Genomic DNA, 25,894 nt, shown 5'->3' on the forward strand with positions numbered 1-25,894 from the left:
GCAGCGGCCAAGGAGCCATCCCCAGCGCCCGGGCCATCTTTGCTCCAATAAAGCCTTGGCTGCGGGAGGGGAAGAGAGAGACAGAGAGGAAGGAGGGGGGGTGGAGAAGCAAATGGGCGCTTCTCCTATGTGCCCTGGCCGGGAATCGAACCCGGGTCCCCCACATGCCAGGCTGATGCTCTACCGCTGAGCCAACTGGCCAGGACAATGCCACAGATTTTTAAAGAAAGGAAAATAGGAAATGGAATAGAGAGTAAATGTGACTTCCACAGGAGGTGGTGACCACATGACCTCAGGGGGTCAGGGAAACCTGGGACCTGGATGTCGAGAAGGAGCCAGTGGAGCCAGGATTTGGGGAAGGCATGGCAGGCTGAGGGGATAGCAAGTGGAAAGGCCCTGAGGAGGGAACTAGCTTTACAAGTTTGAAAGTTGAAAACGAGACACAGTCAGAGGTTAGTTTGGGGAAGATCGGCAGAGGTCACATACCTTAGGGCCCTTAGGCCATAGTGAGAAGTTTGGACTTTATTGTGACAGTGATGAGGCACCGTTGGAAAATGTTAAGTAAGAAAGTGATAGCATCTGATAATATAAGTATCACTTATTTGCAGTATGTTAGTGTATTGAATCAACATATACCTTAAGCTTATACGACATTATATGTCCCTTATATCTAAATAAGGTTGGGGGGGGGGGTTACTCTGGCTTCCCTGTGAGGCATGTCATGAAAGAACAGGAGTGGAGGTGAGAAACCAGCTATCGGCCACTGCAATATTCCAGGGAGGAGGGTCTGGTCCGGACTAGGATGCTAGCAGCAGAGGAGTTGAGAACAGCCCTGTCAGGTGGACACTTTGATGGATTTAAGGTGGGATGTGAGGAAAAAGGCATAGTCATGCAAACTACACCTGCAGACCCCAGGGAGACACAAGATGAGGGAGGGGCACTGCGGGAAGTAGAGACACACACCGAATTTGAGATACAGCAACAGAAAAGATGGCAAGATATTCAAGATGGGGTATTCTCTAGGTGTCTAGAAATGTACGGCTAGAATTTAGGTGAAAGGCTCAGACTGGAGATGTAATTCTGAGACTTATTAGCCTAAGTATCATGGTTAAGATCCTCATGCAGTCTAGTAGACTAAGCATAGAGTTGGAACAACGAGTCATGCCAGAAAGACTTCTTACTGAGATACTAGCTGGATGGAGGAGCGTCACGGGGCAGAGGAGGAGACAGCCTAGTGCCCTGAAGCTGCAGGGAGACAGACTCGGACTCTCAGGTGACTGTTCACTAATAATGCCCACTACAGGGTCTTATTTGTTGTCTATTCTGAGACTTAAGAGAGTGTTTTCAAAAATGGAGAGAAAGTTTCAAAGGCACTCTGTTCCAGGAAGATGAGGTCTGAGAAAAGCCTAATTTATTTTTTAAAAGGAACTCTTGGCAACCATTCCGGAAGTGCGGTGGGGCGGGATAAACGGCCTCAGGGGTCCATTTCACCTAGGTTGTTTAATTTTTTGGCATACAGTTCTTCATAGTATTTTCTTACAATATTTTGTATTTCTGTTATGTCAGTTGTTATTTCTCCACTCTCATTTCTAATTTTATTTATTTGAGTCCTCTCTTTATTTCTTGGTGAATCTGGTTAAAGGTTCATGGATCTTGTTTATCCTTTCAAAGAATCAGCTCTTGGTTTCATTGATCCTCTGTATTGTTTCTTTGGCCTCTATGTCATTTATTTCCTTTTAGATCTTTATTATTTCCTTCCTTCTACTACCTCTGGGCTTTACTTGCTGTTCTTTTCCTAGTTCTTTTAGATGCAGGGTTAGGTTGTTTATTTGAGCTTTTTCTAGCTTTTTAAAGTATGCCTGTAGTGCTATGCACTTCCCTCTCAGTACAGCTTTTGCTGTGTCCCATAAATTTTGAGTTGTTGTATGCTCATTATCATTCGTTTCTAGGAATTTTTAAATTTCTTTTTTAATCTCATTGTTAACCCATTCATTATTTAATAACATGGTATTTAGTTTCCATGTGTTTGAGTATTTTTCAGTTTTTCTGTTATGGTTGATTTCTAGTTTTATGCCATTGTGATAAGAGAAAATGCTTGATATGATTTCAATCTTCTTAAAGTTGTTGAGACCTCTTTTGTGCCCTAACATGTGGTCTATCCTAGAGAATGTACCATGAGTACTTGAAAAGAATGTATATTCTTCTGCTTTAGGGTGAAAGGTTCTGAAGATATCTACTAAATCCAGTTGATCTAGTGTGTCCTTTAAGTCTGCTGTTTCTTTGTTAATTTTCTTTCTTGAGGATCTATCTAGTGATGTTAGTGGGGTATTAAAATCCCCTACTATTATAGTATTGCTGTTGATCTTGTCCTTTATATCCATCAAAGTCTGCTTTATATATTTAGATGTGTAGATATTTATAACGGTTATATCTTCCTGTTAGATTGCTCCCTTTATTATTATGTAGTGACCTTCTTTATCTCTTACTATAGTCTTTGTTTTAAAGTCCATTTTGTCTGATATAAGTATTGTTACCACAGCTTTTTTTCATTTCCATTTGGATGAAACATTTTTTTTCCAATCTTTTACTTTCAGTCTATGTGTATCTTTTGTTTTGAGATGCGTCTCTTGTAGACAGCATATGTATGGGTCCTGTTTTCTTATCCATGCAGTTACCCTGTCTTTTGATTGGATCATTTAATTCATTTATATTTAAGGTAATTATTGATATGTAGTTGTTCCTTGCCATTTTATTCTTTAAAGCTATATTCCTCTTTTACTATATTCTTTTCCCCCTGTTCTTTTTACCGCAGGCCCCTTAACATTTCTTGCAGCATTGGTTTGGTTGTAATAAATTCCTTGAGTATTTTTTTTGGGGGGGGTCTGGGAAGCTTTTTATTTCTCCTTCAATTTTAAACAATAGCCTTGCTGGATAAAGTAGTCTTGGTTGTAGGCTCTTGTTCTGCATTACTTTGAATATTTCTTGCCATTCCCTTCTGGCCTCAAGTGATTCTGTTGAAAAGTCAGATGTCATCCTAATGGGGGCTCCTTTGTAGGTGATAGACTTTTTTTTCTTTAGCAGTTTTTAATATTTTCTCTTTGTCATGTAGCTTTGGTATTTTAATTATGATGTGTCTTGGTGTTGATTTCTTTGGGTTTCTCTTTAATGGAATTCTCTGTGCTTCTTGAACTTGTGTGACTTTTTCCTGCATTAATTTAGGGAAGTTTTCAGCTATAATTTGATTGAACCAGGTTTCTATCCTTTGTTCTTTCTCTTCTTCTTCAGGAACCCCTATGATGCAGATGTTATTTCTCTTCATGTTGTCACAGAGCTCTCTTAGAGTTTCCTCAGACTTTTTGAGTCTCTTTTCTTTTTGCTGCTCTGTTTCCATACCTTCATTTATTTTGTCCTCTAACTTGCTGATTCGATCCTCAGCTTCATCCATCCTGCTTTTTATTCCTTCCATTGTGGTCTTCATTTCTGATATTGTATTTGTCATTTCTGACTGATTCTTTATTATTTCAATGTCCTTTTTTATATTTGCTATCTCTTTATTTAGGTGCTTGCTATGTCCATCTATTGCTGTTCTAAGATCTTTGAGCATCCTAACAATCATTATTTTAAACTCTGCATCTGGTAATTTGTTTATATCTGACTCATACAAGTCCATTTCTGGGAATTACTCTTAATTCATTTGGGTTGCATTTCTCTGCCTTCCCATTCTGTCTGTGTATAAGAAGGGCCACAGGAGTCCAATGGGTGTGGCCTCTGTGTTCCTTAGGTGTGGTCTGTCTTCAGGCCCACCACCCCCTCTGCAGCTGCCTCAGGCATTCGGGAATAGGCTTTGCCAGCGCTTGTTTGGTGCTTATACTTTGAAACTTGCCATTGTAGCACACTCCTTTTTAGAATCCAGCTTCTGTAGAGTGCTGAAGCCCAACCAGCTATGTGGAGGAGTGCACACAGGAACAGAGGACTCTAGATACAATCCCTGCTGAACTCTCAGCCCTCAGCTGGCACCAACTCTAAGTCATAATGAGCAATGTCACTTAGAATTTCCTATTATTCTAGTGCCTCAGCCTTTACACAGAGCTTTTTCTTCTCAAAATACCTTTGGCAATTATACCCTAATTTGCATATAGTCCTTTACTTACAAACAATAATAGGCATAAAAGCAAACTCCTATGCAGCATTTGCAATGCACCAAGTACACAGGTAACTTATTTACTGTTGTGCAATTGCAACTCTGTGGTAGTATGTCAAAATGTTTTATTCCCCTTTCCCCAATCCCTGGCTTACATTGTAATTTGACAAATTCTTGGCTACAGTAATTCATTCAGCAAATGCTTATTGAGTTCCCACTGTGTGTTGAACACTGGTGATACAGTGGTGAACAAAACAAGCAAAAACCCTTGCTCTCATTGAGCCTGCATTTTAGCATAAAACACAGGTAATAAACAAGAGATAATTGTATCAGTCAGGTAGCTTAATTAGTTGTGTGGTGGTAACAACCTAAAAAAGCAATGACACTAGGCCTTTGTAGGTTGGCTGCTGCTGTGCTCCATGTCTCCTTCAAGGCCAAGCAGAAACCTCTCCTAAGGGCATGCTGGTCTCCTGGCAGAGGGAAGAGAGCAGGTGGAGCCATGCAATGACTCTTACAGCTGTTTTCAGGAGTAACATGCATCACTCCCACTCACATGTTATTGGCTAAAGCAAGTCATATAAACAATCCTGATTGAGCAGAGAAGCAAAAAAATTGAGAACATTAATATAACCTACCACAATTACAAAGTATGTTAAATGTAGATATGGGCCAAGTTAAAAAATAAAGATGTAAATGGGGAGAGAGAGTTCTGAGGACCTCGAAGAGGAGTTAAATTTTAAATAGCATTTTCAGAGGTGGAATTATTTAAAAGCGGACACATCAGCAAAGATTTGAAGGGAATAAAAGGGAGAGGCTTGGAATATCTGGGTAAAGAGCTTTTCAGGAAAAGGGAAAGCAAATGCAAAGGCCCTGAGGCAGAAGCAGACAGTGATTTGAAAAACAGTGAAGAAGCCAGTGTGGCTGGAAAATAAGTGTGTATGGGGTTGTTATAGGAAATAGGATTAGAGAAAATGGGCAGTGGCCCATGATCTAAATTGCATTTTAATAGAGTCATTCTGTCTGTTGTGTTAAAAGTAGGCTGTAGCAGTGCAAAGTTGGGAGGCAAGACACAAGTGGAGAAACTTTCTGCAATCGTCCAGGCAAAAGAGGACAGTGGCTTATACCAGAATTGAAGCAGTATGATGTTGAGAAGTGGTTGGATTTTTTATATATTTTGAAAGTAGAACTGATGGGCTCCTTTGATGGTTTAATTTTGAGATGGATAGAGACGGAAACTATGACTGACTTTAAGATTACTTAACTTTCGGGTTCACTTAGAGCTATTAAATCAATTTATTCTAAAATTTTAATTCAAAACTCAGTGTCAATCTCATCTCCCTCCATCCCCCATCCCACTCACTGAGCCAGTACAAGTTCAAACTAGGATTCTGACTGCATAGATCAAGGGTGAAAAGCTTAGAATGATGCTCCAATGTGTTAAGCAAGGAGAAGGAAAGATTTGTAATTGTAAAATCTTGCAGTCCTCCCTTGACTGGTTGTCACTTCTTCCCTGTGAAGTTCCCTAACACTAACCTGCCATTGATCTTCTCAGTTTAGTGGGCTCCCAAAGGCTGTTCTCTTAGGAGGTACATAGGTGAGCTCTTTAGACTGTGCTAAGGGATGCTCTTTGCACAGTTTCGTGATGTGTGAAATATGTGGGCAGCATCCTAGCTAGGCCATCTGCATGACTCAAGCACAGCTAATTCTCACCCCCACCCCAGCAAGTAGAAATGCAGGCTGCTCTGCCACATGTCATCCATTCTTCAGGCCTCTTTCTTCTTGTTCAGAATGGCATACTGATGTATCCTCATATGTGCTGTCTAAGGAGGAGCCCACTGACTAAGAACATGTTCTCTTGATGCCTCTCTCATTCATTCCCAAACATAGCATGAGGAGATGCTCTCTGAACACTGTGCTCCCACAAAGATGAATAACCCAAGAGAGCCTCTCTGTTCCTCCTGTTTCCCCTCTCATCTTCTTACACAAAAGACTGGCTGGTGAACCATGCAGCAGATCTGAACTAGAAACATCAACACTGGACTGTGTTGGGTCTGGGTGGCCAGGAACTGCTTGCAGGAGAAACAGTAATACTACATTTGGCTCCCTGTCCTTGGAGACCATGGGCTCCCTACTTGTCAGTTTGGAAGTATTTTGGAATACTTTGTTGAGAAGAACTGGAATTAATCATTTTTTTTAATGCTTGGTAGAATTCACCAATAAAGCCATATGGTCCTGAGGTACTCTGTAATTGCAGGTTTTTGATTACTCATTCAATCTACTTACTAGTAATTGTTCTGTTCAGAATTTCTATTTCTTCATGATTCAATCTCTGTAGGTTGCATGTTTCTGGACATTTGTCCATTTCTTCTAGGTTGCCAAATTTGTTGGCATATTATTGTTCATAGTGGTCTATTATAATATTTCATATTTCTGTCATATTAGCAGTAACTTCTCTTTTTTATTTTATTTATTTGAATCTCCTCTCTTTTTCTTTTCTTGGTGAGTATACTTAAAGGTTTGTCAATTTTATCTTTCCAAAATCCAGCTCAGTTTCACTGATATTTTCTGTTGTCTTTTCAGTCTTTCATTTACTTCCCTCTTGCTACTAAATTTGGGCTAAATTTCCTCTTCTTTTTACAATCCTTAACATATGAAGTCAGGTTCTTTATTTGAAATTTTTCTTGTTTCTTGAGGGTAGGCATTTATTATTATGCAGCTTTTGCTGCATGCCTTAAGTTTTAGTATGTTTTATTTCCATTTTCATTTGTCTCATTATTTTTTATTTCTTTTGATTTCTTCTTTGACCCATTAGTTGTTTAGTAGCATATTGTTTAATCACATACTTCTAAATTTTGCGGGTTTTTTCCTTGTAATTGATCTCTATTTTTATACCATTACTTTGGAAAAGATATTTCAGTCTTCTTAAATTTATGAAGACTTGGGATAACATCAGAGTAATGGCAGCATGAGAAATACCCCTGATCTCTTCCTTTGAAATTTCAACAAACTGAACAGTTATAATGCAGTGAAGGAACCCCACCTGGGCTCACAGGTGTGCCTGAAAGATCTGTGCAACAAATGGACTAAAGGTGTGAAGGGTTGAGGAGGAGGCAGAAGATAAGATGCACTTTCAGTCAGCTCCAGAGATGAGAGAGGCCAATACTGTCTGGGATTTTGTCCACTTGGGGCTCAGGAGAGGGGAGAAGCCTAGACTGTCTGGGTATTTTTCTGTCGGAAGGAGAGGTGAGATAGAGGGGCAGAGGGGGAGATACTAAACCACACTAAACACAGAGACAGAGAAAACCAAAGTGCAGTGCCCCCCAGCCTCCCACATTCTGCCTTGCTCACATTGCAGGGTACAGAGAATGGCAGAAGACAGATCCCACAGCTAACTCTCCAGAGCCACTCTCTCCCCTAAAAAACAGCGGTGGCCTGAGTCTGGTCCTCTGGTCTGTTGAGGTGTGGGGAGGCCTGAGATGACCATTACTAAAGCTGTAAAGTCCTCATAACATGCCCCACCCACCAACGAGAGAATTTACTGCCTGTTTTCTTCTAATAATTTTATGATTTTGGGGTCTTACATTTGATTCATTTTGAGTTTCTTCTTATATATGGTGTAAAAAAGTTATACAGTTTTTAAATTTTATATATTTTAAATTTTATTTACAAAATTACATTTAAAGGGGTGACATTGATCAACAAGAGTATACAGATTTCAGGCAAACATTTCTATAGCATTTGCACTGTTAAATAATGATGTAATGAACATGAGGGTGCATGTCTTTACATACCAAGGTTTTCCAGTTTTTTGGGTAGATACCCAGTAAAGGGATTTCTTGGTTATATGTTAAATCTAATCTTAATTTTTTGAGGAAGGACCATACTTCCTTCCATCTTCCATAATGGCTGTACCAGTTTACATTCCTACCAGCAGTGAATGAGGGTTTCTTTTTTCTCCACAGCCTCTCCAACACTTGTTATTATCTGTCTTGTTGATAACAGCCAATCCAACAGTTGTGAGGTGTTATCTCATTGTAGTATTGATTTGTATTTTCTAATAGCTAGAGAACATTTGCATTTTTTCATATATCTGGAAGAGGGGAGACAGTGAAACAGACTCCTGCATGTGCCGACCAGAATCCACTCGGTAACCCTTGTCTGGAGCCAATGCTCAAATCAACAGAGCTATCTCCAGTGCCTGAGGCCGATGCTCAGACCAACTGAGCCACTGGCTGTTAGAGGGGAAAAGAAGAGGAGGAGGGGCAAGAGAAGAGAAGTAGATGGTCACTTCTCCAGTGTGCTCATCACCCAAAGTCAAATAATTTTCCATCACCGTATATTTGTCCCTCGTAAACCAGTTTTATTCTTTTGCATGTATCTGTCCAGTTTTCCCAACACTATTTACTGAAGAGACTGTCATTACTTCCTTGTATATTCTTGCTTCCTTTGTAATAGATTAATTAATCACATAGGCATGGATTTACTTCTGGGATCTCTTTTGTTCCATAGCTCTATGTGTCTGTTTTTAATGCCTTTACCATGATGTTTTGATTACTGTAGCCTTGTAGTATAGTTCATATTAGTTTGACATCCAACTTTGCTCTTCTTTCTCAAGATTGCTTTGGCTATTTGGTATCTTTTGTGGTTCCATATAAATTTTAGGATTATTTCTTCTAGTTCTGTGAAAAATGCCAGATATTTTGATAGTAACTGCATTTCATTTGTAGTTTGTTTTGAGTAGTATGTACATTTTAATGATGTTAATTCTATTTATGCATATGGTATATGTTTCCATTTATTTGGATATTTTTCAATTTATTTCAATGTCCTATGGTTTCCTGACTACAGGACTTTTATCTCCTTTGTGAAATTTATTCCTAGGTATTTTATTCTTTTGATGTAATTACAAAAGTGACGGTTTTCTTTATTTCTTTTTCTGATATTTTGTTATTGGTGTATAAAAATGCCACTGATTTCTGATATTAACTTTGTATCTGAATTTATTTGATGAAATTTTTAGGGTTGTGTATGTACAGTTTTATGTCATCTGCAAATAATGACAATTTTACTTCTTCCTTTCCAATTTGAATCTTTTATTTCCTTTCCTTGTCTGATTGCTGTGGCCAAGACTTCTTATACTATGTTGAATGAAAGTGATGACAATGGATATCTTTGTCTTGTTCTTTAAAAAAAAGCTTTCAGCTTTTCACTGTTGAGTATGTTGTTACGTATGGGTTTGTCATACACAGAACCTTTATTATGTTTTGGAATATTTCTTCTGTCCCCACTTTGAGGTTTGTTTGTTTTTTTAAATCATAAATGGATGTTAGATATTCTGCATCTATTGATATTATCAGATGATTTTTATTCCTTATTTTTTTTATGTGGTGTATTGTGCCAATTGACTTGTGGATACCAAATAAGATTTACATCCTGGAAATCAATTCCATTTGATTATTGTGTGTAATCTTTTTAATGTATTGCTACATTCAGTTTGCTACTGTTTTGTTGAGGATTTTTGTATTTATGCTCATTAGTGATATTGTGCTATAATTTTATTTGTAGTGTCTTTGTCTGGTTTTGGTATAAGTGTAATGCGGCATTGTCAAATGAGAGTTTGGGAGCCTTGCCTCCTCTTTAATATTGAATATTTTTTGAATAGTTTTAGAAGGAGGTATTAATTCCTCCTGGAATGTTCGGTAAAATTAACTTGTGACATCTGGTCCAGGGCTTTTGTTTGTTGGGAGTATTTTGATTACTGACTTTCCTTCATTAGTAGTTATCAGTCTGATTAGATTTTATTTTTTGAGAGAGAGTAGAGAAGCATGAACTGGTTGATCCACTTACTTGTGCCACTGATTGCTTCTCATATGTGCCCCAACTGGTACTTAAACTGGTGACCTTGAGGTCAAGCTGGCACCCTCAGGATTGAGCTAGTGCCCTCGGGATTGGCGATTGGCACTCCAGAACAATGCTCTATCCACTGCACTACTGGCCAGGACTCTGTTGAAGGAAGTTTAATCCTGCAATTCCTAAGAGGTATTAAACAACTGTTCTGCCTTGATAGTAAAGAAAAAAAACTATCTCTGGCTGTTCATATTTTTAATTGCTAGGCAACAGTCTTATTAGAATAAAGCAAATATTTCTTCATTTCTGTAATTTTGTCCATTGGCTCAAACAGCTGCCAGTCATATTCTGGTGCTTCTGGCTGTCTGAGTTATAGAGCTCTTAGGTAAGCATAAGGCTTGATGTCCTTTTCAAGGTGGTGTATGAGTCCACTGGTCATTTATTCAGTGCTGAACTCTCAGGGTTACTGGGCAGAAACATTTAAAAGTATTTGTTTATTCTGAGACACTACTCTAAAAAAAATGTAAGGGTACATTTAAAGAAAAAAGGTGTTTATTTTGGCCGTTCACTAGAATCATAATAAATAATGCAATAAACTAATGTAGTAACAGATGTTCTCATGCACTTACCATATTTATAAATTTACAAAGCCTGGCTTGCAGGCCCGCCAGGACAAAGCTGGAAGAGCATGTTCCACAACACAGTGAAGGGTGACAGGGTGAAGACTGTCAGACTCTCTTTCCTGCCTTTTAGAAAATACATTCTCTATATATCTGTGAATAAATGCTAATTTTCCTTTATAGTTTCTACTTTTTATAAACATGCCAGAGCTAGGCCAACTGTCAAAAGGTCCAAGTTAATAATTTGTTACTTATCAATATTTCATATGGGAAACAGATTAAAAAAATAAAAATGAACTCTTCTGCATTTCATTGTGGAAGCTGATATAGCAAGCCAGATCATTTAAACAATAAAATATGCACGAATAAAATAAACTCCCAAAATAGAAGTTTATAAATAGTAACTTTGATACTCAATATACAAACGCTATAGTATTAAACAATGTTTTTAATTTGATAAATGACCAATTATCTAACTGCAAAAGTGGTGAACTTTGATTAAAGCTTAATAAATTTCACACAAAGAGTTAATATAAGGTAACCTTTAACATAATTTAAACATATGTTAAGCACTGAAAATGTGGTCTTACGTTATTTACAATTAGTTAGTGATACCAGTGTATAGCCAATTGCCAGTCTTGCATCCCTGTTTCAAGATCTGCTATTACAATTTTCCTTTTAAATACTTATGCAAATTAGTTTAGTGAAGGAGAACGATCTGTGGTCCACAGTAACTCAATGTATGGCCATTTGGTTTGAAGACAGCGTTTAATAGGTGTATCATCTGTTTGTAGCATGGGGTCTTCAAAACCCAAAATAACTGCAGTCCCTTCCACATACATCACCTGTTGAACAAAATAAAACCACCAAGGTAAATCAATATTCTCAGTACATTTTTATGAAGGATACAGACTTTCAAATAAGGCACTATATATTGTTTCATATGAAACTTGACATCTAATTTTATTATGATGAAATTATGAGCAGGGATATCTATTTACTGATTCATGTAAAAATAAATTTGGAAACAAGATGGAAATACAAATTTTAACTGCTAGGTGACCAGATGATTTTTAATTATAAGCTTATGACAAGAAAAATCTTTTAAAAATCCAAAAATACATACTTTTTGATAAAAGAAAAATCATTCTTCAAATAACTTATATGACTTGGAATAAATTATTCATATAACAATGTAAATTGTTCTCATTCTTTAAATATTGAAGCATTCAGATAGTCACGCTCACAAAATGAAAAGCTACAACAGAAACAGTTATATATTCTAAAGACTTAATTTTCTTTCAATTTAAGCAACAAATTTCCAAAGCTGAAAGCAATTTGGATATTTACCAATGAAATTTGCTATTTACTATATTAAAAATTTCTGAAATGCTGCTCATCAATGTACTTTATACTGCATGAAAAATCATGGAGAAAAAATTGAAAAGGATATCAGGACAGAAATAAAGATCAAATAGAAAGGTTGATATATAAAATTAACCAGGTCCTTTTTATGCAGTGGTAATGATCATATCAAATATAAACTGGCGGGTGAGCACCAGAAATGTTTATCTGAAGACAGCAGAGTTGCTTGGGCAAGTCCCGTGACCTACCTCGGCACCCAGCCAGCCTGTGCCTGCAGCGGCTGCGTCCCACTCCCTCCCACTTGGCCAGCTTCTCCTTTTGTCTCCTCAGATATTTTTAATAGTATCTTACAAAGTCGTCTACCATATTTCTAGCTCCTAGGTATTATACCTAGCTCCATAACACTGTACCTCTGAACTTAATGACATACATGCTTTGCTTCCTAGTTGTAAGAACTATTGTCACGTTAATATTTATCTTTGATTTCCAATCTTTTTGTTAGTATGTCAGACGCTTGGCATGAGCATGATTTGAAAACTTACTATATACAGGTAGCGTGACCAAGGACAGGACTGGGAATCAGGAACTCAGTTCCAATCCCTGCTCTGCCAGTGACTTGCTGTGTGACCCTGGGTGAGTCACTTAATCTCCCTGTCTCAGATGCCTCATCTGTAAAATATGGATAATATTTGACTGACCTACCTTGTAGAGACTGTGTAGGTAATTAGTGACTCTAAAGTACCTCCTATTACAAGGCTATGTAAGATTTCAAAAACTAGATGAAACACTCATAAACACATCAGAAAACAGCATCCAAATTTTCTATTGTCAAATTTATATTATTTTGCTATGCATATATCAGTAAATTTTCTTCATGTGAAAAGATCTTTAGACCTAATTTAATAAAAATTCTGATATTTTGTTAGGAATATAATATTAAATTTTAGCCTGTTTTAGATATGCTCTAACTAAAATGATGTATTTAGTGTACATTACAATCTATTTTCTGTAGCCATCCTCAATTTAGGTAATTATGAAACCAGCATGATTGTTTTAAATAAAAATCTATGTTATAATATTAGAAGGCTTCATTCCTTCTAATATTATCTATATCTACTATGATTGCTACTTGAATAAATGGAAACATAATAGATATATCATGTATATAGACAAAGCTAATATTTCATTCAAATGGGTGTATCAGTGAGACCAACTTTTGGACTAAATTAGGTTAAGTACACTGGAAGTGAGTCTCCCGCTGCCTCTGTCAATGACTCCTTCACAAAGGAGAGCAGCAGAGCACAGGGGTAAGAGGGCGGGCTCCAAAGCAGTCTGCCTAAGTTTCAGCCCCAGCCCTGCCATTTCCTGGCTGCAAGGTGCTTACCTCTCTGGGCTTCAGTTTCCTCTTCTATAAAATGGGAATATACAGACCATACTTACTGCATAGGGTGGAGGGAAACTTCAGATAAAACAAAATACTTAATACAATTCCATGTAAATGCTCCATAAATGTTAACTAATATGGTTATTAATTTAAATGATTAAAAAAATTTTTCCAATCAAAATCCTAGTCCCCCTTTCTTCACTTAAATGGGTTGGTAAAACTATAATATTGATTTAGTAATATCCATATAGCCAAGAGTAACATCATGTATGTAGATGTAGTTATTTTGTCACAGTGAAATTATTACTCCAAAATTCCAATGAGGATCTCAGAGCATCATATATTGATTAAATAAAAATATGACTAGTTCTAAAATATGCTGTAACAAAGAGACCCTTGCAATAATCTCCTTAGGTAGCAATTCTGTGGGAATCAACACTGTCATACATTCATATATTTACAATCCAGATGAAGACAAATCACTATGTGAATGAATTATCATACCTTTTCATTATAATTTGACTGCTTCAGTCCATTGTAGTGGTAGACAGTAAAAGACTCTGGACCACTGGAGCCCTATTAAAAATAAAATACTATTAAAACTTTAAATTATATCTTTATATCAGGCAATTTCTAATTAGCAACTGAAAATAAAATGCAAGTTTCTTAGATCCTCATCTTCTGATGGGGGTATCATTTGATAAAACAAGAAACTCATATTTATGCAGGTAACTACCAGAACAACCTAAAAGCTGAAACAGCTGCTCCTGGGAGGCTGGAAAGCCCGAACTGCTGGGTTCTGTTGGCTCTTCTGTCCTACTACATTTATGTTTTTAACTACATGCAGGTATTACTGTAACTTTTTTTTAAGAACAAGGTTCTAAAACACACACAAAAAATATTTCCTAAAATGTATCTCTGATTTTTTTTTTCTGGTTGTAGATATTTTCCTCTCAGTAAGTATGAAAGAATAGAAATATTACTTTTACTGAGATCACAAACATATATGCACCAATACTTCCAATTTGGTCTACAGTACTGACTTGGGGCTTTCCATCACTCAAAATATCATTTGAATATTGTGAACTTTTAAGTAGTGAAAATAGTATTGTGAGAAATGAAAACACATAATTAGTGCTTAGAGACTTGAATAACATTCAATAAAGGGTATAAATCATTATACCAAACTTCCAGAAAAATTGATCATGTTATTTCTACAGTCTTAACCTTGGTTCTTAGTTAAAGATCAAGTTCAACTCTTTTAACCTAGCATTCAAGGCTATTATTGGTCTGGCCCCACTGGCGGTGCCTGGCTCCAGTGATTTCCCTCAGGGCCTGTGGCTGTCTTCTGTGCTTATCCCTGGTCTTCCTGGCTGTATCTCATTGATACAAGGATGGGATGTGACTTAGTTGGGCCAGTGTGCCTCCTTAGAATTTTTTTTCCAATCGGAACTCAGGGACGAGAGCTTCTAGCAACTGTGGGTAGCTTCAGCTTTCTAGAAATAAACAGGGTGAGAGAATGTAGCTACTCTGGAAAGAGGAAGGATATAAAATGGAGGGAGAGACATTCCAGTCTTAGAAGACTTGAATGCTGCCTTTGATTCTTCTTCATATCATCTGAGCTACTCCTTCCAATTCATATCTGCCCCTCCCACTTAAGTCAGTTCAGGCTGGCATTCTATGATTTGCAACCAAGACTCCTAAAATACAGGACCTAATCTACCTTTTCAGTCTTATCTGCAACTGTTCACCATTCTGAATTCTCATCTTAGATGAACATATTACTCATTTTCCCATATTACTCTTTTGTTATTGGCTCTTTGCATATTTACTCCTCTCTCAAATACCTTTCTCTCTCCTCTCATTTTTAAGACCTAGTTCAAACCTTACTCTTCTGTAGCTTTTCTTGAACACATTGGTAGGGTTGTTTATGATTTGGGACCTTTATAAAAATAACTCTCAAAAATTAATTTGGAAAGAAATATATACTACTCTGTATCATCTATTTAGTTATTTTGAAAGATAAATTAAAATTTTAATTTTTTAAACTTTTCATTCTTGTATTCCCAACTAAATCTAAGCTCTCTTATACCTTTTTTGTATCCTACTCAAAATGCTTCTCAACAAATAGAAAAATCAATAGTTTAGTTGATCATTTCCTCAATTGTATACATGAGTCAATGCAATTGGTTACTTACATTAATAATTTGGCTGTTAATTTTCAGAGTTAATGTATTTAAAATATAAATATTTACTGTGGTTGAATACAATTTATATTCTCTAGTTCCAGTCATTAACAACTGGCATAAAATACTGAAATATCAAAAGGTAGTTTAACATGGAGGTAAAGTGCTTAGTCTCTGGAGTCAGGTGACTTACACTGGACTCTTGAATCAGCCACTTTCTAGACATATAACCTTAATTTTTTAAGTTCTCTAATCCCAAATCTCCTCATTACCAAAATAAAAGAAAAATATTACCTAACTTATAAGGCACATGGTGCCTGGTACATAGTACATGCTTAATACATGGTAACTGCTTCTGCTATTCTTCTTATAAACAAATTGTCTTGAAATGCTTATGAATATTTTAAGTTTTTCCCCTTTGCCTTATAGCTAAGGCATGCTCTTCCATTGCACCTACTTAAAGCATTTGTAAAGATGAAACTTTATTTAATGTACTCCTGGTTGATTAAATGTTTACTGAGTGTCACTATAGTGGTCTGTTAGGTACAAAACAGTGTATGAGTAATGTCTAAAATGAGTGATAGAGTCACTTTACATTTTGTGACTATAGAGAAAGAGGACATCAATGGTGTGAGCTATGATCAGAAAAGTTCTGTGACACTGAGAGGTTGGAGCTCTTACAGGATGGGAGTAGGTTAAGAGTGTGACAGGTATTCCTCTAAAGTAATGGGTCTCAAACTTTGGCATCACCACCTCAGAATCCCCTGGAGGGCTTGTTCAAACCCAGTGCTGGATCCCAATGCCAAAGCCTTTTATTCACTAGGTCTGGGGAAGACCTGAGAATTTGTACTTCTAACAAGTTCTTGGGGACCATACTTTGAGAACCCACTGCTCTACAGAAAACAAAGAGCAGAATACATACTTTGGTTGAGGAAAGAGCATGAATTACCCAGAAGCAATGAGATGACTTAGGTTCAGATATAGAGTTTGTTCAGAAAAATAGTAGGAAATAAGCAAACAGTAAGGAGAGAGAACAAACAGAATAACCAAATGGGAAAGTCTGTCATCTACGGAAGGGAAGGGGCCTAGAATTGTCTTTAATGATCACAAGGAATACTAAAATTTAAAAATTAAATTCTTATAATAATTATATGAAGTATCATGTAATTAACTAAATATAATTATGGTTGGTAACTACCTCATTTTATTTACATTTCCCAACCACTTCTCAAAATCTTTCCAAAATTAAATCAACAACAATTTTCTTTTTATTTCCTCATATTAATAACTAAGAAACCAGTATTTCTCTAAAATGTTAGGACAAGAGCCTTGAAATAAATTAGAGGTAAAGTTAATATTGTCTAAAAGTTTAAAATACTAAAATTTATTAAATATTTATTAAGATATCTAAAACACAGTATTAGAATCCAAAAAAGAGCTTTTATAAAACCCTAGTAGTTAATGTATGAGCAAATATGGCACCACAATCCAAGGGTCTTGCTAACAATATCAGAAAAAAAGAATCTAATTTTTCATGAAGCATTTACCAAAAATTTTAAATCTACTTGCTATAATGTGATATCCCTCCTTTTTGAATTTTCCCTCATTCTCTTTCTTTATTCACAGTAACCATAACAGAAGTATAAAGGTTTAGAAAATATAGCTTCCTTTTTCTTTTCTAATTACCAAGATTAAATGTTAATAATATTGTCTACTCTGTTAAAGATAAGTTAAATCTGAGACATCAAATTAACAATTCTATCTTGAAATTTAATAATTTTATCTTGACATTTTTAAAATTAAATTTATTGGGGTGACATTGGTTAATAGGATCATATAGGTTTCAAGTGTATGTTTCCATGATACATGATCTGTATATTGTATTATGTGCCTACCACCCAAATTAAACCATCTCCTGTTACTGTATATTTGTTCCCCTTTACCTCCACTATATCGACCCCCTTCCCTCTGGTAACCACCATTCTGTTGTTTGTGTCTATAATTTTTCAGTTTTATATCCCACATATGAGTGAAATCACATGGTTCTTAGCTTTTTCTGACTTTTTTCACTCAGCATAATATTCTCAAGGTCCATCCATGTTGTCACAAATGGCATTATTTCACCTTTTCTTATGGCTGAGTAGTATTCCATAGTATATATGTACCACATCTTTTTTTATCTAATCCTCTATTGAAAGATACTTTGGCTGGTTCCATGTCTTGGCCACTGTGAATAATGCTGCAATATAGCAGTGCATATATCTTTGGAAATAAATGTTTTTAAGTTTTTCAGGTACATACCCATAAAATGGATTGCTGAGTCAGATGGTAACTTGTCTTAATTTTTTGAGGAACCTCCATACTGTTTTCTATACAGCTGTACCAGTATGGAATTTCTACCATCAGTGAACAAAGGTTCCATTTTCTTCACAGCCTTTCCAAAACTTGTTATTGTCTGATTGATAATAGACAATCTAACAGATGTGGGTAGCTATCTCGTTGTAGTTTTGATTTGCATTTCCCTAATAGCTAGTGAAGTTGATCATCTTTTCATATATCTCTTGGCCATTTATATGTTTTCTTGGGAGAAATGTCTGTTTAAGCTCTCTCCCCATTTTTTAATTGGATTATTTGTTTGCTTGGTGTTGAGTTGTATGAGTTCTTTATATGTTTTGGATATTTTTCAATGTAACAATACATATTTTTTATAATAGAAGTAGAAGAGAAATAGTAACTTCTATTAAAACAATGAACTTTAATTTAAACTATGCTGATAACCTAATGAAATAATCACAATATAACTAGAAAAATAATTTGATTTATGATAAATCTCTGTTTAAATGAGAAACACAAGCAAAGACAGGTAGGTGCAGGCGGTAGAACTGGGTTGCCAAAGATGCAGACTTAACTTAAAAGAGTATTCAGACTAGAAGAGATTTCTATTAACTGAGCTGTTATCAGAACTCAACGGAAGATATATCCTAACATGAGATGGCACAGCTCCACTCAAAGGTTTTTCTTCGACTCACCCAAAATTCTCCTGGCACTGAGGTCCACTGCTGGGGGCTCCTACTACATACTGGCTCCTTTACCTTATTTCTAGTACTTAGAAAATTCTAAAAAGATACATACAATCTACTGACACTTGTTACCTGAGAGAAGGAAAATAGGGGTGGAAATGGATAAAGAGAGTCTTTCTCTCTTTACTGCCATATTTCTGAATTTTAAACTTTCTTTAGAAAAAATAGTATCATTACATGTATATACTGGAGTATACACTGTCTTCCAGCATGATTCTACCTCAAAGTTTTGTATTACTATGTTGGAGCATACATACCCGTCTATCCTCTTTGTATGGCAAAGGTATTTATATTATACTGCATTTTTTAGTCTCATATTTGTATGCTAGAACATATTAAATGTATAGGAAAAAGTGCTAAAACATTTACAGATGATCATCCCATAGAGCAAAATAAATTTCTTCAACTATGTTACCTGGTCAGGAAAAAATTCTTGAAGAAATGGACCCAATAGTATGATTCCTAATCCTTCTGGATCTAATTTATTCTTCATGAGATTTATACTGTGGGGAGGAAAAAACAACAGTAGATACCAAAGGGAAAAAAAGCTTATTTTTCTTCTTTCATGATTAAATTACTGGTACTATAACACTTTGACTGCCAAAAATTTTAAGAACTGTTCTTTTTAGCCTCTTAATGACAAATACACAGGAATGACATCTGATTTGCCAAAACTTAGTTATTTTTAAACCAGAGTCATCTGTTACTATTTAGAATTTAAATTATGACGATAACTTTGGAATATTGTTCCTTATTAGGTAAAGTAATTTAAAAACTTAGGCTTATAAAAACAGGCCTATAACCTCTCAAAGGCAAATTCGCTCTGCTTCATAGGTATGCCTAAATTTAACAATCAAATGAGGCATTTAACTTAAAATATTTATTTTAAGCTCAAGGGGGAAAAGAAACACGGTCAATAGGAAGTGATGCATCAGATAATCAAAAACATCTAAAAAGCTTACTTTTGAGAACCAAATGAGGTAGAGGCTTAAAATTCTTAGGCAATGTACTTGGAGGTTAGAGGTAAGCTAACTGTCAGAGAGCTAAGGTAGAGGGAGTTAAGGTAAATACTATGTACTTCATTTTTCCAGGAGCAGCCTGAACTGGGTAGTGCTTTGTGCAGCCATTTAGGTGCAGCCAAGGCTGGTGAAAGGTGTTACATGTGACTAGAAAGAAGATAGAGAAAAGAAGACTGCAGTTTGAAAGGTTTTAAAAATAAAAACTTTCTGAAAAGAACATTTTCATTCATGTTATCTCCCAAGCTATAAATGCCAAGTTAAGTGCACCTTATTATTAAACATGTAAAAGGATGTGACATTTTAAAGGGTCTGAGTAAGGGCAGGAGGTTATGACATGAAACAAACGAAGGCAAGGACACATTATATTTAATACATATAATTTATTAATCCTAAATTTGGCCCTGCTAATTTATGGGTCATCACATATCATAAACTAGACCAAAGTACAGACTGAATAACTGAGTCTAATCTTTTAGCTACTTTTAGAAAAACAAGATGGGCTCTGGCTGGTTTGCTCAGAGAATAGTTTCTGCCCTGCATGCAGACGTCCCAGGTTCAATTCCCGGTCAGGGCACTCATGAGAAGCGGCCATTTGCTTCTCTCCCCCTCCCTCTCCTTTCACTCTCCTTCTTCCCCTCCCACAGCCAGTGGCTTGACTGGTTGGAGCTTTGACCTTAGGCGCTGAGAACAGCTCGGTTAGTCTGAGCATCAGCCCCAACGAGGGGTTGCCTGGTGGAGCCCCCTCGGGGCACATGCAGGGCCTGCCTAGCTCCCCTCCTCTCACTTAAAAACAAACAAACAAAAAATACCAATCTGACTAAATTTTACTAACTTTATAATTCAAGGTATGTTAAGTATTCTGATGAGACAAGGAAAATTAAGTAGATAATGTACAGCTACCTATGTAAGAATTTAAAAAAATTTAACCTTTCGTTTTTTCTCCTTCTGTCTTAAGAATTGTCAGTAACCAAAAATACCTGTATTTACTTCTCTTTTGCAAATGAAGGCAATGAAAACAAGATAGTCTCCACCTGGAAATCAGTTTGGAAGGAATATGCTAATTACTATTATTCCATTTATTGGACTAGTTCAACTCCCTCTGAATTTCTCCTTTTTAAGTTGGAAACAGCAATTATGTCTGTTAAGAATGAATAACATCACAGCTCCAATAGTAAGACTGAGACATTTTCAGATGTGATTAGTGTGTAAATGTACCTACATATGCATTTCATACTTTTAAAGAAAACACACCTGATTTATTTAAAAACAGAATTGGATCAAGTTCTAAAAACTGGATATGAGTATATTTTACATTGTTTTTGCTGAATCCTTTCCTTAAATGTTTTGTAAGCTAAAGTTTGTTCATTGTCAAAAATTTTTTGAAGAAAAAATATTGTGCAGATAAAAGTTAGTGTAGATCATATGTCATTTTAATTTTATTTCCACATTTGATCAATATATGTATCCACTTAACAAGAAATTTTCTCATGTATAATAAAGATCCCAAATTTATGGAAGAATTTACAGATGTAGCAAATGTAAAAATGTAACAGTGAACTGTGGACAATGGCACAATATTAATGTGAGGCTATGCTTTTGTACTTTCAGTACTGAAAGACTCTTCTGTGATATTCTGGTCACTTACAAGGTTTTAGATCAGTTAACTTAATCACACAGAAATGTTCAATGTCTTTGATCAGATAAAAGTCCTGCTTATTTAAGCAGGACAACTAGCAATATAGACATTTTACAGATATGTCACTACTTTTGCTTTAGCTACTAAAGATATGGTCAAATTATTTTTAATGGAAAAGGTCTCACAGTGAGAAAAAAACTTATTAAGTTTGTTAAAAAAGACATATACTACATTTTTAGCACATTTTTCAGCAGGACAGTAAGTGTATAGTGGGAAGGAAAGCTCACTTTAAGTATGTCAAATTTCTGCTATAATACTGAATAGTCTGATTTATTTCTAACTCTTTTCTTTATATAACGTCCTATGCTTTGTGTATGCCAGTTTAGATAAAAACAAAACAAAACATGGAAATTTTAAATGTAATGCAATTTTCCTATTGGTTAAATAACGCTTCCTATTTACTTACTATTCAGGATCAGAAACAAGGTCCAAAGCTTTCATCACGTCTTCTAGAAGTGAATCAGGTATAAATCCATTATCTGGAGAGAAAAAGGGGAACAACTTGGAATATGAGTTTATGTCAAGAAATCCTGGGTGGGGAGGGGGGTTCCATGATGGTGAAAGAGTAGGCGGATGTTCCAACTGTCACCTCCCAGGACCAACCTGAAGTTGTAACTAAATTTAAGAACAATCATCTGCTTTTCTACCCCGTCCACTCCTCTTTCTTTCCTTCTTCCCCTCCTGCAGCCAGTGGCTCAACTGGTTTGAGTGTTAGCCCTGAGCGCTGATGATTAGAGCATTGGCCCCAGATGGGGGCTGCCGGGTGGATCCTGGTCAGGGCGCATGCGGGAGTTTGTCTCACTATCTCCCCTCCTCTCACTTAAAAAAAGAAAAAAGGAAAGAAAAACCAAATTAGGACTAAATGAAGAGGAGTCCATAACCAAGTAGTCAAAGAAGCCATATCAAGACTATATAGGAAGAATCAAGATGTGAACAGGGCTGCCCCTGCACCCAGAAGCAAGTGGCAGCTGAGCATCCAGAGGTACATCTCAGCTTCAGGGAGGTTTGCCATAAGAGATGTGGGTCCTAAGCCCCAGGATGGGAGTACAAGCCTGCAGCACCAGCCTAGAAGAGTTGCCTACATAGTATTTGGCAGTGAAAAGAGGCAAGGTTTCTCTGTGTAAGAAAGAAACTGGAGATCTCAGAGAAACATATACCCTTTTAAAGGGGCAATGCAGAAAATCTCACTCACAGCCACTTACCCTGGGCTCAGGTGGAGGGAGGGCTGAGGGGACAGCTGCTTGAGGACAGTGTGGAATTGGAGGCACAGAAGCAGAATAGAAAAAAGAAAAGAGGTTCAAAAAGGCTGAGAAAACTCTAAAAGACCTCTGTGACAACATGAAGAGAAACAACATCTGCATCATAGGGGTTCCTGAAGGAAAAGAGAATGAACAAGGGATAGAAGACTTGTTTGAAAAAATCACAGCTGAAAACTTATGTAAATTGATAAAGGAACAAGTCACAAATGTTCAAGAAGTACGGTGTTCCATTAAAAATGAACCCAAGGAGGACCACACCAAGACACAATATAGTTAAAATGCCAAAATTAAGAAACAAAGAAAGAATACTAAAAACTGCAAGAGAAAAGTAATTAATTACCTACAAATGAGCCCCTGTAAAGCTGACATCTTACTTTTCAATGGAAACACTTCAGGTCAGATGGGATTGGTAAGAAACATTCAGAGTGATGTAAAACAAGAACCTAAAACCAAGACTATTCTATCCAGCAAAGCTATCATTTAAAATTGAAGGAGAACTAAACAGCTTTCCAGACACCCCCCCCCCAAAAAAAGGCTCCAGGAGTTCATTATCTCCAAATCAGTACTGCAAGAAATGTTAAAGGGCCTTCTATAAGAAGAGAAATGAAATGAAATAAATAAATAAATAAGAGAAAAATGATTAAGGATTATAGGTTTAAAGAATAAAATAGCAATAAATAAATAAATAAATAAATAAATAAATAAATAAATAAATAAATGTCATAATAACCTTAAGTATAAATGGATTAAATGCTCCAGACACAGGGTAGCTTCAGGGATAAGAAAACAAGACCTATATATGTGCTGTCTACGAGAGACTCACTCAGAACAAAAGCTACATATAAGAGTAAAAGTGAAGGGATGGAGAAAAATATCCCATGCAAATGGAAATAAAAAAAAGAGGGCTGCGGTAGCAATATTTATATCTGACAAAATAGCCTTTAAAACAAAGGCTATATAGTAAGGGACAAAGAAGGTCACTGTATAATGATAAAGAGAGCAATCCATCAAGAAGATATAACCAGTGGAGGGATTAACATAATTTAACAACCAGTTCTCTGCCCTTATGACCATTTTAAGTAAGAAAAAAGATATACCAAAAGGTAGTTTATGCACTTAATACTTAAATAAGAACAATAACAGAGGCACACAAAACTAGATTAAGAGTTTTAAAATGTTAATAAAAAAATATTAATACTTGACAAAAAACAACAAAAGTGTCATTTAAGATATTTCCAATGATAGCTTGTTACCCCCTGGTTGGCACTTTTTCTCTTTACATTATATGTTTGTTTACTGAAGTAACAAATGCGAGGGAATTAAAATGTATCGATAGTATTTCATCAAGGGTAGAATAAGTTTTATGGTATGAATAAATATTACAAGCATAGTACTGTCAAATTTTTTTTTCATCTATGGATAGAATGACCTTTACTACAGGTGCTTAGTATATGCTGTTGAGCAGATGAACATTAAAAAATGTAAATTTGTGATTAGGCAGTTGCCCAGGTGCCCACCCTAGAGAGAACCCTGATTACAAGTGCCATTTTAAAAACTAGTTCACAAAACTCAACAAAAAATTATGTATCATCAGTTCTGCTGAATCCCAGCACTGGATATAACCACTGTAAATATTTATACAACCAATATAGAAGCACCTAAATATATAAAGCAGATTTTTATGAACATAAAGGGAGAAACTGGCCTTGGCCAGTTGATTCAGTGGATAGTGTGTTGGCCCAACATATGAATATCTCAGGTTTGATTCTCGGTCAGGACACACAAAGAAAGCTACCATCTGCTGCTCTCTCTTTTCCTGTACCCCTCCCAGAGCCTGTGGCTAGATTGGTTTGAGTATCCCTCTGGTGCTAAGGATAGCTTGGTTAGTCTGAGCACATCAACCTCAGATGATAAAAATGGCTCAGTTGATTTGAGCATTGGCCCCAGACGCAGGTTGCCAGGTGGATCCTGGTCAGAGTGTATGTGGGAGTCTGTCTCATTATTTATCCTCCTCTCACTTAAAAAAACAAATCACATGATCATATAATAGCTGCAGAAAAAGCATTTGATTAAATTCAGCACCCATTTATGACCAAAACTCTCAGCAAAGTGGGAATAAAGGGAACATACTTCAACATAATAATGGATATATATGACAAACCAATAGCCAACATTGTACTCAATAAGAAAAAATTAAAAGCAATTCCTTTAATATCAAAACAAGACAGAGGTGTCCCCTTTCACCACTATCATTTAACATAGTACTGGAAGTCCTAGCCACAGCAATCAGACAAGAAGAAGAAATAAAAGGCATTGAAATTGGAAAAGAATAAGTAAAACAGTCATTATTTCCTGATGGCATGATACTGTATATGAAAAACTCTAAAGCCTCAGTCAAAAAACTACTAGACCTGATAAATGAATTCAGCAAGGTGGCAGGATATAAGATTAATATTCAGAAGTCAGTGTTTTTTTTTAGATTTTATTTATTCATTTTTATTATTTTATTAGAGAAAGAGAGAGGAGAGAGAGAGAGGAATAAGACAGAACAGGGGGAGGAGCAGGAAGCATCAACTCCCATATGTGTCTTGACCAGGCAAGCCTTGGGTTTCGAACTGGCGACCTCAGCATTCCAGGTCAACGCTTTATCCAGTGTGCCACCACAGGTCAGGAGAAATCAGTGGCATTTTATACACCAATAATAAACTTTCAGAAATAGAAATTAAAAAAACAATCCCATTCAATATTACAACAACAATAAAAATAAAGTACCTTGAAATAAATTTAACCAAGGAGTTAAAAGACTTGTATTTTGAAAATTGTAAGACATTGGAAAAAAAATCTAGGAAGATACAAACAAGTGGAAGCATATACCATGTTCATGGGTAGGAAGTGTTAACATCATTGAAATGTCCATACTACCCAAAGCAATCTATAGATTCAATGCAATTCCGATTAAAACACCAATGGCACATTTCACAAGTCTAGAACAAATATTTCAAAAATTTATATGGAAGCAACCAAAAAAGAACCCAAATAGCCTCAACAATCTTAAAAATGAAGAACAAAATGGGAGGTATTACACTTCCTGATATCCAACTACACTACAAGGCTACTGTAATCAAAACAGTGTGGTACTGGTATAAGAACAGGTATACAGATCAATGGAACAGAATAGAAACCCAGAAATAAATCTATGCCTTTATGGTTAATTCATATTTTCATATTTGACACAGGTGGTAAGAGTATACAATAAAGAAAGTCTCTTTAATAAGTGCTGTTGGAAAAATTGGACAG

At 36.1% G+C, this 25,894-nt stretch overlaps 1 protein-coding gene across 3 annotated transcripts in view; it reads right to left on the reverse strand.

The window, feature by feature from the left end:
• Positions 1–10,522: 10,522 nt before the first annotated feature.
• MINDY3 (MINDY lysine 48 deubiquitinase 3) overlaps positions 10,523–25,894 on the reverse strand; it is a 93,067-nt gene continuing 77,695 nt past the window's right edge. For all 3 annotated transcript variants that reach the window (XM_066385300.1, XM_066385302.1, XM_066385301.1), the window contains 4 exons: positions 21,745–21,817; positions 19,039–19,126; positions 13,862–13,933; positions 10,523–11,453 (listed from right to left, as the gene is read on the reverse strand). In XM_066385300.1, coding sequence (XP_066241397.1) covers positions 11,304–11,453; positions 13,862–13,933; positions 19,039–19,126; positions 21,745–21,817 — 383 coding nt within the window. In that variant the 3' untranslated portion in view covers positions 10,523–11,303. The remainder of the gene's footprint in view (positions 11,454–13,861; positions 13,934–19,038; positions 19,127–21,744; positions 21,818–25,894) is intronic.

Source organism: Saccopteryx leptura, chromosome 5, assembly GCF_036850995.1.
Source record: "Saccopteryx leptura isolate mSacLep1 chromosome 5, mSacLep1_pri_phased_curated, whole genome shotgun sequence".
Taxonomy (NCBI): domain Eukaryota; kingdom Metazoa; phylum Chordata; class Mammalia; order Chiroptera; family Emballonuridae; genus Saccopteryx; species Saccopteryx leptura.